At 45.0% G+C, this 11,685-nt stretch overlaps 1 protein-coding gene across 1 annotated transcript; it reads right to left on the minus strand.

Moving 5' to 3' along the window:
* Positions 1-200: 200 nt before the first annotated feature.
* On the minus strand, positions 201-11,303 carry MARCO (macrophage receptor with collagenous structure). The gene is made up of 15 exons (XM_026852756.1): positions 11,189-11,303; positions 10,034-10,135; positions 9,414-9,644; positions 8,981-9,016; positions 7,706-7,750; positions 7,246-7,353; positions 5,853-5,960; positions 5,691-5,735; positions 5,029-5,127; positions 4,880-4,933; positions 3,817-3,861; positions 3,553-3,684; positions 2,283-2,306; positions 1,782-1,958; positions 201-1,460 (listed from the first exon to the last, which is right to left on the minus strand). The coding sequence occupies exons 1-15, from the start codon at positions 11,301-11,303 to the stop codon at positions 1,330-1,332; spliced, it is 1,452 nt and encodes a 483-aa protein (XP_026708557.1). The 3' UTR covers positions 201-1,329.
* Between the last annotated feature and the right edge of the window lie 382 nt (positions 11,304-11,685).

Consider the following 11,685-nt stretch of genomic DNA (forward strand, 5'->3'; position numbering starts at 1 on the left):
TCTGCTGTCAAAGGCATCAGAGTGGGTAGCGGAAAACTCTTTGGATTTTCCAGACTTCTTTCCTGAGGCCTGAGACCCCATAACAAACATTTGCTCTGGTTCAAAATGGTGATGAGCGTTGTAGACTGCGCTGTTGCACCCTGCACACTGCTGGATCTTCTCACTCACACTGGCCCTGAATGCCCTGTCACCTCCTGCTTGTTTTTTCCACATATATCTGGATTTCTAAGCACTAAAACCAAGTTTCAAAGCTGTGTAGACAGATGCAATTATGACTCACATTAAGGCAGAGATGTGGGGTCAATTACATGTTTTTCATTTGGTTTCATTTTGGTTTGCAAACCAAATGTCTGCAAGCATGTTGTTGTGGTGTGCCCAGCTACATGTACACAGACTGCTTGTCACCTGCTGAATCCCTGTGCTGGTGGAAAAGGCAAGACTTAGGCCTTAAGAAAGAGAAGCCTTTCAGCTGTTATCTCAGACATATGTAAGACTTTCGGTTAAGGTAGAAGCCTTTGGTTTGAAGTCCTTATTTTTACTCTGGAAGTTTAATTAGCTGATACTTTCCCCATTATTACTTTTAGTTGTCATCCCTTTGCTTTACTGGAGCATCTAATTTCTAAAGGTATGGAACACTTAGTTTTATACACCCCATAAAGCATATTGCTCCCAGGGACAGGTTAGGAAACACTGACAGAGAAGGAAGGGGACTTGGCCAAGGTCAAAACCAAGGTCTCTGCTAAATCATGATAGTACAGCACCTAGATCCCAGGCACTTATTTTGGCACTTTAACCTGTGATCAGCATCCTTTTTGGAGAACATTTATATTTGCATGCCAGAGAGATCACGTGATGATTTCTGAGCATCCTCTGTCTTGGGTGTATGCACATCACTGGGGGTTTTAGGCTCAGATTCCCAACTGTACTGTGGTGAAGATGGACTAGCCAGCTCAATTGCAGTAACTGCCCATTTCTGCACACTGATCCTGTTCTCTCTTACTGCACTAAGCTAAACGGGACCATCTCTCCTCCCCTGTGGACTTAGAGGGTCACACACGTGTGAACTACTGGAGATGAGCTGATGTCAGGTAACTGAAAAAGCTGTGAACTGGCTCATGTGCCTCAGCTCCGCCTGTTTTGTGACAATGGAGATGTTTCAGGTTACCTGTGGGTCTTGCAACTGTTATCAATTTATTGAAAATTCAACTTTCTCTGTCAATATTTTTGTGACCTGGTAAAGAGACTGAAGAAAGTGGGTTCGTGTTATGAAGAAGAGCTCCAAAGAGAGCAGAGGCAAGCAGTGGCTCCCAGGGCAGCCTCGGTGTGCCATCAACTGCACTCCACCCCAGCGTCCTCACTGTGGAAACAGTCGTTCACACCCCAGTTGCTCTTTGGACAGTCAAAAATTGAATGTTCATTCCCTCTGCATTTTACATCATCAAGCCAAATTTGTCCAGTGCCTTTGGAAGATGAATTAAACAAACAAAGAAAGAAAAAACTGTTGGACAAAAGAAAGAGGAATATGCTTTTTTTTTTTTTTTTTTTTCCTAAGATACCCTTATGGATAGCAGATGTGCATTGGGTTGGAAATCAAGCTTTAGGCATGGTTCAAGCAGCACTTGACATGCAGCTCCCTCATCCCAAGGGAAATGAGCTGGGCCTTTGCAGCAATCCTTTTTGCTCTCCCACCACTTGTGTGGAGGACCTTGCTGTAGTGCTTTCTGGGTGTGTGTAACATCCCATGCCAGGCCTGGGGAGGTGGAAGGCTATTGTGAACTCACCTGCTGTGGCTGTGAAGGTGGAGACTGCACGGCTGTATCCCAGCATTCGGCAGACCACAGTGGCATCTTGGTTGTCCCAGTTATCATCACATATTGTTCCCCAGGACCCTTGATGGAAGACTTCCACACGTCCCCTTCTGCCCCCTCCCGCTATTCGTACAAGATGATTGAAGTTGCCTGACAGTTCAGAGGACAAGAAAATAACTCTACTGGTCATACAGGCATGAGAAAAAAAACACACTGAAAGATAGAAGCAGTGACCACCCAAACAGGACAAATGTTCCCATCTCCACAGCTGTAACCAGGTGAAACCAGAAGTTACAGGTAGCTCAAGTCTGAACAATTCAGTGCCCTCTCCTGGGTCAGGAGATACCAGGCTGCAGCTCCAAGCATGGACGCCTCAGTTCTGGTAGCCATGCTGTGGGTTAACCAGTGTTGGTCCTGGTCTCAGATAGCTTCAGTGCCACAAAGCAAGTGAGAGAAGTAATAAAAGTCCAGTACCTTCTCCCTTTTCACCTTTGCTCCCTTTCAAAAAAAAAAAAAAAAAAAAAAAAGCAAAAAAAAAACAAGCAAGCAAATATTTTACAGCTATTTTGGGGAAAATCCAGTTATTAACTTTTTTGAACAATTCGATGTGTCAGAGATATGAGGGCTCTGTCCCCTTGTGGAAGGGACCCCCTGAGGTGGCTAAGGGTATGTAAAAGCAGTACGGCAAGAAAAGTAGGATAACATACAGTAAAGTCTTCCTAATGTGTGACCCAAGAAAGGGGCTGCTTACAAAATCCTATCCACTCACTTGTGGGAAACATATCTTATTCCCACTACTACCAGTAAAATAACATCTCTGATAGCCTTTGGGCTCTCCAGAAGCAGGCATGGTGTCTTCCAAAGTACTTGCAGGAAAATCTACGTCATGGGGTTTGCTCTCCAGGCGCTGCCACAGAACAGCAGAAAGCCACTCCCAAAAGTCCTCCACATTTCTGTGTAGCATCCTGGTCTTGAGAGCAGGGGTGTTTGAAAAAACCAAATGAGCTCTTCCCCCAGAAGCTACTTCCACAAAGCACACATTGCTGTCTCCTTCTGGGGACTAGGAAATGGAACCCACCCAAGAGGGCAGTACCTAACCTGGGATCACCCCAGTTACACTTTTCCCCTCCTTCAGAGACAAAGCTCCAGAAGAGGAGTGCATGGAGGAGCACAACATAGGCTCTAATTTATTTTATTTCTGAGGACTCTCATACTGTTCTGTGTGAATAATTAAAAGAAAAATCATCTGGAGCACTGGCTGGTTCCCATGGCCTGCCATAACTATTGGTTTGGTTTTTTTTGTAACTGCAGGTCTTTGGGTTTTTGGAAGCATTCTATGATTGGAAGGGAGGGGGGTAAGGATGGGCAGTAATTTTGTGTCCTGCAATTAATGAGGTGTAGTTAAACAGCTCTGGTATTTCTGATTCTCTGTTCCTGACCACCACACTTATGCGGGATTTATCCCAGTGGTGTGGCATGCTGCAAGTTGTCTCTACAATGCAGAGGAACATGGATTGTTGCAGTTTTCTGTGAGATCGAGATGTGAGAAAATCTTATGCATCTGTTTACTTGCATGTCCTTTAGCACACCTCCCAAGGTGTAAATGTGTCACTGCACATTCATCTTCTGGGAAGACTGATCTGTCTGTTGCATTCCTCTGAAGGAGCTCTGTAAACATGCCCCAGGGCAGCTTGTGCCAGTCTGTGATGTACAGTCCCAAACCCGAATGCACCATCAGCTTCACAGACCCCACGGTAAACAGCCTTACCAGATAATCCACGGTCTCCCTTGGCTCCTTTTACTCCCGGTTCTCCTTTTGGACCTTGGCTGCCATAATCACCCTTGCTTCCTTTTTGACCAGTTAGGCCTGGGATGCCTGGGTGGAAAGCAAAAAAGTCATTGCGTTTATCTCTTCCCAAGGAAAGAATGTGATGAGCATTTCACATTGACGCAGAGAAGTGGAATGTTGCATCATCAGAATAAGTCATGCTGTCAAACAAGGGTTTACCTGGCATGCCGTATTCTCCCTTTGTTCCCTTTTGCCCTGGAACACCTAAGATCATCAAAACAAGCAAATAAAAATTTATAAGACAGAGATTTGTACATTTATAAAAGCTTATGTAAACTAATATTTATAATGGATTTCAACTCACCTGGTTTAGCTGTCTACACTATAGTCACCCATTTCTGAAGTGGGTGTTTTATACTCAGTACAGACAATAAAGAAAATACAGGCAGTAGAGAATTGACTTCTGAAGCAGATCAACTTCTGGTCATTTATTTCATACCCTGAACTCCACTGATGGGATAGAGACTCTCCCTCCAGGTGGGTGTTCACTGACCACATAGAGAGACTAGACATGTAAATTTAGGTGCATCAGACACGTACAAGCACATAATGTTGGGCCAGGTAACTCTCATCCCTATCATCCAGTTATCAATGAATGCAGAAATGTGCAGCACTTGGACCTTTGTCACCTCCTGATGGAGATGAGAGGTTGTGTGCACTATATGAATTCAGAGCTAAAAATGTTGATTCCAGAGAAATAAATACACCAGAATAGGCTTGTAGTGAAGAATGTCCCTTATCATTTGGATGCCTGGACAGAGAGGTGGACTTTTTCAGAAGAAGATCCAAGAAAAGGCCTAGGTTATGTGCTTGCTTCTGAAGATACCCCTTCCTGCAATGCTACAGAGGAGGCCAGGACAGATGCTTGCTGGCAAATGCCCTTCCCCATCAGATTTACAGCCAGTAAAAATTGTCTTTAGCTTCAGGGTGGGGAGGTTGTTTGATTCATCTTAAACTTCTACTTTGTGTGTGTGTGTTTTCTATTTATATAAAAATGCAGGCATCTCCTCCTCATGTATGTTACAGATGGTTGAAACCACCCCTCCAGTGAGTATCTACTCCCTTGCAGTATGGCAGAGGCCCAGGTCCACCATGACATCCCAGGATGTGTTGGGCCTCCAAGATCAGGACTCAACACATCTCCTCCTTGCTGTTGCAGATCCCTTTCCAGTGTCTGCACGATGTGTGTTGTTGACCCCAAACCTGGTTTATTCTCCTTTACCTGTTGTCCCTCTGTCTCCTTTTTCACCTCTGAGTCCTGCAGTGCCTGGTATTCCTAAAATTTAAAACAAATCAGTAAGGGTGAAGCCATCAGGCAGAGCAAGAGCAGAGTAGGATGTCAGTAAGTTACAGGTTTGAGTACTGTTGTACCTGGACTACCACTTGGCCCACTGTCCCCCTTCTCCCCTTTCTGACCAGGTCTGCCTTCAGCGCCAGGAATTCCCACAAGTCCAGGTTGTCCTATTACACCTTAAGGTTGAAAAAAAGCAGCACACGTGAAATGCAACACGACATATGAAAGGAAAAAAATAAAGATAACTCAATCACCAGCTCCTGTACTATGCAGATTGAGTTGACCCTATGAAGGCAAAACAAAAGCTGGATTTCTCTGAATTGCACCCCTCCCCTGGCAGTGCTAATCTTAGCGGCTCAGTGAGTGATGGTCTGGAGTGAAAGGCCATATGGGCCCAGGTCCTTGCAGACTGTCAGCCTTGAGAAGCACAAGTGCTTTCCTAAAAGTAACCAATTTCTGCCCTTGTGTGTGCACATGTCAGGAAGGAGGACATGGGTCTCCCCGGTACAGGACCCTTCTTTCCCTTTCATTCTCCTGCACAGTGAGTGGGGTCCAGATGAGACAGCCGAGGCTGCGGGATGTGTTTGCACAGTGCTGGCATAGTTTCTTCATCTGATCATCATCTTCTCTTACCCATGCTTGTAACTAACCTGGCTGCAATTTTCCTTGTCATGAATGATCATCTAAAAGAAATCGGTCTCATATCTCTAGAAGAAACTGCACATTCTGTATGGCTTACCTGCTTCTCCTTTCTGCCCAGGATGTCCAGGTTCCCCCTTGCTACCTGTAACAATATCCTAGCATCAGTGCTAACGAGGCTTAGCCAAACGCTTCAGCTAGGGCAGCCCTCCACCATGGCACACGTGTTGACAGTGGGTTGTGCTGTGTCCTCTGCACTTACCATTTAAACCTGGCAATCCTGGGACTCCCTGCTCTCCCTGAGGACCCATGGGTCCATGGGGCCCGGGGTCTCCCTTCCTGCCCATTTCGCCTTTCTGTCCTTGGAGACCTATCAAACAGCACAGCACACATGTATAAATTCAAAGGCACATTCATTGTCTCTGCAGCCAGTGGAGCACCTCTGTCTAGCTGCACCGGTAGCAGAATTTGGCCTTACACCTGCATTTACCATTTCATAAAGCTGTAGGGGGACAGGGCGGGATGGCACCTCAGAAATCTGAGCCACCGCCATCTCTGGCAGACTGGCCCGATGTTTGTCTGACCTGCTGTTAAAGGTTTGCAGTGGTGCTATGACACCTCCCCAGTCTATTCCCTAAATTGTCCCTACCACTAGAGTGGTTTTGTCTCTAGTTAAATATCCCTTATTGCAGTCCAAACCTTTCCCTTCGTGGAGATGGAGAACAGCATATTCAACTCCGGTGCTTCCAGGGACTTGCCAAATCTGCCCTTAGCCATCTCTTCTCTGAACAGGTGATCAGCATGCTCCAGAAGAGCTCAATTACTTGAAAGTACCTCATTTAAAAACTGACATCTCCTTCATCTTTCTGCTCCAGAATTATCCCAAAGTGCTCGTCTTTTGGTATTTATCCTACTTTCACTTTTCCCTTCTGGAGCAAGTTGTGCTAATGAGCACACTGGAGCATGTAGGATCTGATGGAAGATCTGAGGAAGCTCTCATCAACCTGTCCAACTGTCCTCCCTGGTCTGCACCACACACATCTGCTTTCTTTTGCTATTTTGCTTTCTTCTCCGGATGCAGCCCATGTGAGACCATGACTATCCCGGAGATGCCCACTAATGCATGCTACATGGGAGAAACAGTGTATAACTCTTCTACTTAAGGTGTATAAAAGTCAAGCTTATATAAAATACAAAGCTCTCAGAACTCGGTTTTACTAAAGTGAGGACTAACATCCACATGCTTGTGCATATAAATTATATCGTATTATTTTATACCATGAAAATCCTACTGCAAATGTCACTGCTTTAATGTGGGATGGGCTGGTAATTGAATACCTGTGGCCTTCATTAGATGAAGCTTATTCTATAAAGAGACTTCCATGGTTCAGAGTCAACATTTTGCATGTCCCCTTTTCCCATCCCTCCTTTGTGAGATTTGCTGGAGCATGACATGAAATTAAATCCCTTCATATCAGGTCAAGTGTCCTGTTCATCCAGCTCCTTCATTGACCAGCAAGCCATGCTTGGGGCTGCCTGGATTTCTATGAAATATCTGACTTACGAAGACTTCTTCTGGTGTTTTAAGGAGAAAGAGTTTAAACAGGAATAGATGTGACAACCTTAAAAATGTTGAGATAGTGAAGAAGTCTTACCTGTAAGCCCTATCTCTCCTTTTTCTCCTCTCACTCCTGGTTCACCGCTTAGACCCGCAGGACCAGGATCTCCTTTGCTCCCCTTCGCACCCTGCAGTCCATGTAAGCCTGCAAGGACAACACCACCTTTGCACTGGGTGCCATGGCTAGTGAATGCCAACAGCAGGCCATGCGGTTCAGCTGTGGGTATGAGCCAAACTCCACACTCTGTGTACTTGAGACTGGTGCTGGTGGCAGTGGGGAACTGGCCCACTGTGACTGGCTCACATTGACTTTTAAAATTAGACTTTTTCCATCTAAGTTTTGCTTTTGTTCACATTAGTTTTACATGGCTTATTCAACTCCAATGACATTCCTACTGACTTACACCTTGACTGAGGACAAGATTGCCTATAAAACTATCCATAAACTCACTTTATGTTCATCCACAGAAGTAATTCAGGTGTCAGAAAAGCCTTACCTTGGAATCCTCGGTCTCCTTTTGTCCCCGGTGGTCCCTGTATCCCTGAGATGTAAAATACATATATCAGCTGACACACATCATCTATTTGCAGTAATGGCTAAGAAGAGATTAATTTTTTAATCATCTTTTGTGCATGCATTCGGTCACCACTGAGGCCAATCTTCAGCTGGCAGGGACCAGCACAACCGCTTGAGTAAAGTCCATGGATCTCAGCTGAGTGTGTGGCTGGGCTGGGGCCAGCTGTCCTCCAGCCAAGCCCAGCTCATGGGGACCTTTGGGAAGATCTTTCCTGAAAATGCACTGAACAATTGGGCTCTGATATATAATAACGGTGCTTGGCGGGAGGTGCTCTTTCAATGTTGTAAGTGCAGCCAGGAAGATATGAAAACATGATTTTAAAAAATGTGTTAATTTTTTTTTCTTCAGAAAAGCTCATCAGTGTAGCCAAGAACTAGGGATGGATGAGATACAGACCTGATCTAACAAGGGTTGCATCTTAGATCATTATTATAAGGATCATAGAAATGCTGGTTTCTCTGGACATTGTGTAGTCCAACCTCCATTGTGGAGCCAACATTAAATCAGGACTTGCTGCATCCTCACAGTCTGGAGACATTTATCTCCTTCAGTGGGTGTAGTTCTACCCAAAACCCCAGGTGCCCAGGGAAGCAGCTTGTGCATAGTTGTGGAGTGGAGCACTTGCACCCAGCTCATTCCTGAGTCTGTTCAGTTGTTTCCCCAGGGACAGGGTGAGCAAGGTCCCAAATCTGCCACTGTTTGTAACACACAGTGTTCAGTTGGGGGCCTACAGAGCAGGGATTGAGAAGGTCTCCTTGAGTTGTCCTGGAATGAGCTGGACAGCAGTACTTGCTATGTCTGGGGCAGAAAGCCCAGCTCTCCGCTGGTCATGGGAGGCACATAAACCCCCTCAGAGGTCCTCTCTTGTCATGCATGGAGATTTGGGGAGGTTATTGCAGGTAATAACCAAGTACAGTTTCTCCATCACCCCTGAGCTTTTCTGGTAGGGCAGCAGTGAGGAGGCAGAGCCAAAATGCTCCTCTGTGGTGGTCACCGACCTGTGTGGGAGCACTTGGGCAAGCTGAGGCTCCCAGAGGATCAGTCAGAAGGTGCACCAGGTCTCCTCATGGCCAAGGCACTGCCTGTCTACACATTGGGTAGAATCTGGGTCTAGAGACTGAAATCCCAAATACTCACTTCAGGTCTCTTAGGGAAAAAAAGAGGAAGAGGAAAAGTTCCTTACAGCTCATTTACCTGGTGGGCCAGGATCTCCTTTGCGTCCAGGAGGCCCTGAAATAAATATTTAATAGATATTTTTCAGTAGTCAGAACTCAGTGGGGAACATACCAGTGTGGGGTTGATAGGCTTGAGGTCTGTGCTAAAGACACCACCCTTTCAGAAGGCACCCAGAGCCCAAGCCTACAAGTTATGTGAGGGAAGAGCAGCCTGGAGCCAAATGTACGGCTGCAGTGTGATCTGGGAGGGCTGCATAAGGCTGTGCTCCAGCTTCTCCAGGTGTGTCCAGCTCCCTGGACCAACTGACTGGTGCATCACTAACTGACAGAATGTCCAAATCTTGCCCTAGTTATTTTTTCATCTTAACTAGGATTTTGGCCCAGCTTTGCCAGATGTGCAGGGGAACCAGCTCTTCCCACTGTACAGCCAGCATGGAGAAATGGAGCCATACCTGGAACCAGGGTGAAGTTGTTCATCAGCATCATCAAGTTTGCATTGCTGCTTTTAATTATGGTGATTTCCTCTTCTAAGCTTCTCCTCCAGTTTTCTTCATGTCCCATATACTTCTCTGCGGACTTTCTCTCTAAAATCAGTTTGTCATCAAAGGAGCCTTCCAGAATATCTTCTATATAGGAGGCATTTTGTTCTTGAAGTTTCAATATCTCTCTCTGCATCTTAAACACTGAGGAAACAAAATGTCCATGCAATGAATATTCCCTGCCTTATCCAGCTGGGAAATGCCTATTTGGCAGAGCATCTCCTTGGCACCCGTGGAGGACACCTGGGGTTAAGCACCACCAGTGTTTGACCTGGGGAGGTGGTTTTCATGTGCCCGGTCTTTGCTGCAGCCAGGAGTGCAGCCGGGAGTGCTTTTGCAAATGCAAGGCACATATACAGGGAGGGGGAATGATTTCCTGAAGCAGCTGCTTTGACTTGCAGTGTACAGAGAAGCATCTGTGTTTCCTCGGAGGTTTCCTATCTGCATGCTCACCCCCACTTGCCCGTGCCACCCGAGAGCACCCAGTGAAGCTGCCTTTTGATGTCAAGCCCGCAGTCAGGCTGCAGCGTTACCTTTGTACACCAGCAGCCCCTGGCAGGCCGTCAGCAGCAGCAGGTAGATGCCGAGGGCCGTCCGAGAACAGCACATGGATGGCTTTCTTCGGCTTTGAGGCTCTAAAAATCAACAGTGGTAGGGTAGACTTCCTCTCACATCTCTCCTGCTACAAACTCTGCTCACTTCCAGGCATTTCAGGCTTGGCCACAATAAATTAGCAGTGCCTTGCAGCGACGGGGAGCAGCAAGGTCCCTCTGTGAGACTGCCAGGTCCTGCAGGCAAGGCAGGCTGCCTTCTTCTCACCCAGGCTTTGCACTGCAATTCCCTTGGCCACCTTTTCCTTAACCAATTTAACCAGCTCACTTCCATCAAGACTTAATCCAGCTATAACAGTATGAATGTGGTAGTTCCCCCCTTTCTGCATCAATAAACTCCCTGTTTCCGTCGCTTTTAGTTGTCCCAGGCTGTCATTCAAAGAGGGTTGCTCAAAGCACATGCCCTCTCCATCCAGAGTGCCGCATACATGTGATTCCAACAGTGATACATGTATGCATCAAAACAAATGAAAAATCAATAACAGACTGAACTGCAGAACAAATAAAACAAGTCTTAACAATTAAAACAAACCGTCACCAGCAAGTGTAAAAGAAATAAGTTGCTTTGTTGAATTTTGGCCTTTAGGGAGAAAAAAGTATTTCAGAAACATTAATAACTACTTCAGACATTCAGTAAGTTACCCTTAATTGAGTTTTTTTCAAAGCAATGTAATCAGAAGTTTAAAGTCTAAGTTTTAAAAGAGTACAATGACTTAATTAGTTTTACAATAGAATGGTTTAGTCAGCAGTGAAGTATTTATATTCAGCTAAAAATTAATAAACTTATTTTTTTAATTGGATCTGGTGATTTCAGTATCTTAACTATTAAGATATGAAAGTTTTACTTAGTGAAATTCGGCATTTTCTAAAACAGAAGAACTATTTTTTTTCTAATGCTTTTGGCTAGAAAGGACATTTTCACATATTCTCTTTTTAAATGGTAGTTAATTTACTAGCAAAATCACTGTAAAAAGCATTTAATATGCAGTACAAATACAATATTCCATTTTTAGGTCCTGCTTTCCTCATAGACTAGATAAAATCCATATCAATCCATTTAATAAAAAGAAACCTTACCACTTATCTGAAAGGTTGTGGTAACAGCTGAGCCAAACCCAGTCTTGTCTGAAATACTGTAAGTGTTCATATTACTCGAATTTCCATCTCCCTCCTGTCTGTCTTTAATTTTCATGACAAATTTCTTGTGGCCAACCTAAAGCCTTGTCAGATTATGAACAGTAAGGAACTGAAGGGACTTCCTATCTGCCTTCTGATTAGATATGCTTTCTGATATGCTTTTCCTATCTGTGCAGTTTTTATAGACTTGTGAGAACTCTGATGTGGTAATTTGAACAGTTCCTCAAAAAATCCCACAGCTAAGATGTTCAGTTGCTCTTGTGTGATCACTTGGGGACATGGTGTCCATGAAACCTCGGGCAGGATCCTGCAAAAGGTTCAACCCTGAGTTATTCAATACTTCTTCATTTTAGCTGGCTTAGGCATGAGGTGGACATTTTGCTCCTAACACAAGTAAACCTCCTCATGTAACCAAGAAGATCCCATGTCCAGTGTTA

This window comes from Athene cunicularia (genome assembly GCF_003259725.1).
Source record: "Athene cunicularia isolate RWA chromosome 7 unlocalized genomic scaffold, athCun1 chr7_part1, whole genome shotgun sequence".
Classification (NCBI taxonomy): Eukaryota; Metazoa; Chordata; class Aves; order Strigiformes; family Strigidae; genus Athene; species Athene cunicularia.

What these genes read in the sequence shown, in the direction of transcription:
- MARCO (XM_026852756.1), bottom strand. Translation starts at nt 11,303, where the DNA reads ATGAAAATTAAAGACAGACAGGAGGGAGATGGAAATTCGAGTAATATG. An exon ending in CAACTTCACCCTGGTTCCAG is followed by an intron (nt 9,017 to 9,413) that starts GTATGGCTCCAT and finishes TATTTATTTCAG; the next exon opens with GGCCTCCTGGACGCAAAGGA. An exon ending in AGGAGACAGAGGGACAACAG is followed by an intron (nt 3,862 to 4,879) that starts GTAAAGGAGAAT and finishes TGATGATCTTAG; the next exon opens with GTGTTCCAGGGCAAAAGGGA.